This window comes from Malurus melanocephalus, unplaced genomic scaffold (genome assembly GCF_030028575.1).
Source record: "Malurus melanocephalus ecotype Western Australia unplaced genomic scaffold, MMel_1.1 scaffold_5312, whole genome shotgun sequence".
NCBI classification, from domain to species: Eukaryota; Metazoa; Chordata; class Aves; order Passeriformes; family Maluridae; genus Malurus; species Malurus melanocephalus.
Window position 1 is genome coordinate 1 of NW_026628543.1, and position 1,942 is coordinate 1,942.

Genomic DNA, 1,942 nt, shown 5'->3' on the forward strand with positions numbered 1-1,942 from the left:
CCAGCCCTCCCTCAGCAACAAAGATCGATCTCTGCGYCAAAACCACGACGGTCTCCGGACACCGCGCTCCTCGCCGGGCGCTACCGGGACCCCCGAGCCACTCCGGGTGGGTTCTCTCGATGCAGGAACGCGGATTTTGGGGCAGGAAGGCAAACTGGACACCACTGGGCGCTGAGGGTCAGCACCCACCACCCTCAGGAAGGAATTCCRGGGGACAGAGCGGGGTTYGGGGGGCCAGGAGGGTCCCGCGGCYTCCGCCYGGCGCCGAGCCCTAGCCTTGGCTATCGGCGCTTTTGGAAGGTTCTAGATGCCCCTTGAGCAGGATCTCGCTGAGCTCGGGGGACATGTAGTAAGGCCTCTCGGGAGATCCATCGTTTCTCTCCAGATCTTCACCTTTTCCAACCCCGGGAGGAAGCGGCCGTGAAGGGGGAGAGCGAAAAAGCAGCGGAAGAGCCGGGCAGAGACAGGGCRGAGATGGAGGATGGAGAATGTGTGAAAACAGACACGGGGAGGGGTGGAAAAGATGGAAAAAAAGGGGGAAAAAAGGGAAATTGAAGTTAGTTGTAGTTAATTCCACCGAGCCCAAAGCACCAGAACAGGAGGAGAGATGCAGGTTGGCAGGGAGCAGGTGAGAAGACAAGTGAGGAGTCAGGATAGGAAAAAGCGGGAGAAAACCCCAGGATTTGGGGGAGCAAACCCCAAAACTGGCCAGCTCGGGGGGTCAGCACCACGGGCCGGGAGGTTTTGCTGCTACTCACAGAAGCAGAGGAACAGGGTGTCCACGCACATGCTGTAGACGCTGAAGAAGCCGTGGGCGATGAGGTAGGAGCCCACGATCACCGTCTGCAAAAGACACCGCGCGCTCAGAGAGCACCCGCCGGGAAGAGGAGGAAAATGCTGAATCCCACATTCCCCAGGGGCAAGGAGGAGAAGAAAACAGGGCAGGACTGTTCGGAGCAGCCCGAGTTGGGGACAAAAGGCCTCAGGCGCCGCTGGACAGAGGCCAAAGCGGGCAGCGCGGACGGGCGCGGCGCCAACGGCGGCCAACAAAGAGCTCATTGCTCCGGCGAGAGGGAAAACACCTCCAAAAAACAACGATCCTTGAAGTGCCAGCTTTTGGGAAGGGTTTTTGTATGGGGTGTCCTTTCCTTCCCCGGTCACCCCAAAGAGCGAGGGCGGCTCACCAGAATCGGGACCCAGTAGTAATTGAGCGACGGCGCCGTGTCCTGGACCAGCTTTATCCGCTGGGTGAAGAAGAAGAAGGCGAGGATTCCTGGGGAAAGCAAGAAATGGATGTGGGATGGGTGGGGAAGGTGGGAAATGGGATGGAGAGCGAGGATTTTGGGATGGCACAACCATCGGATRCCCCGAGGAGAAGATTCCAGAAGCCGGTGCTTACCCACGCTTCCCACGATGAGGAGCTTCCCGAGGAAGAAGAGAAAATCTGTGACTTTATCTAACACGGCCACCCTGGAAACGAGAGAGGGATGAGGTTCTACATCTGAGCCAGTCTGAGTTCYGATGGAAATGGCCCAGGGAACAGGGAGGATGCTCAGGGGTGATTCCCCACCCCGGGATCTCACCTGATGATGTTCCTCATCAGCAGGAAGAACGCGTTCCGGGCTGAGGTGCAGAAATTGGTGCCGTAGATGGCGATCTGAGGCAGAAAAACGGGGCAGAGGGGAGAGAAACGGGGCTGCACTGAGGGGAAGGGTGCAAATCCCCCGTAAATCCCACCTGGAAGAGATTCCTCATCCCCTGCCGGGTCAGGCATGGTGGAGACCCCAAAATGAATCCCCCCACCCACAGAGGGTCCTTCCCAAAGCCAACCTGATGTGGCTGAGGTCAAAAAAAAACACCACAAAAAACACCACAAAACCCTGAATTCCCTGGAGACACAATTCCCAGGAAAAACCTCCGAACCACAGCCCTTGGAGGGCAT

At 58.1% G+C, this 1,942-nt stretch overlaps 1 protein-coding gene across 1 annotated transcript; it reads right to left on the reverse strand.

Annotated features, from left to right (window-relative positions):
* Positions 1 to 6: 6 nt before the first annotated feature.
* Positions 7 to 1,847, reverse strand: LOC130588466 (choline transporter-like protein 2). Its single transcript, XM_057389385.1, has 5 exons — positions 1,584 to 1,847; positions 1,400 to 1,470; positions 1,185 to 1,273; positions 759 to 843; positions 7 to 393 (listed from the first exon to the last, which is right to left on the reverse strand). Exons 1-5 carry the CDS (start codon positions 1,772 to 1,774, stop codon positions 272 to 274), a joined length of 558 nt encoding a protein of 185 aa, XP_057245368.1. The 5' UTR covers positions 1,775 to 1,847; the 3' UTR covers positions 7 to 271.
* Positions 1,848 to 1,942: the final 95 nt, after the last annotated feature.

Excerpts from the sequence above, each read along its gene's own strand:
- LOC130588466 (XM_057389385.1), bottom strand. The coding sequence starts at position 1,774 with ATGCCTGACCCGGCAGGGGATGAGGAATCTCTTCCAGGTGGGATTTAC. Across the intron at positions 844-1,184 it reads ACTACTGGGTCCCGATTCTG|ACGGTGATCGTGGGCTCCTA; the intron begins GTGAGCCGCCCT and ends TGTCTTTTGCAG. Across the intron at positions 394-758 it reads CACCCTGTTCCTCTGCTTCT|GTGAAGATCTGGAGAGAAAC; the intron begins GTGAGTAGCAGC and ends GGGTTGGAAAAG.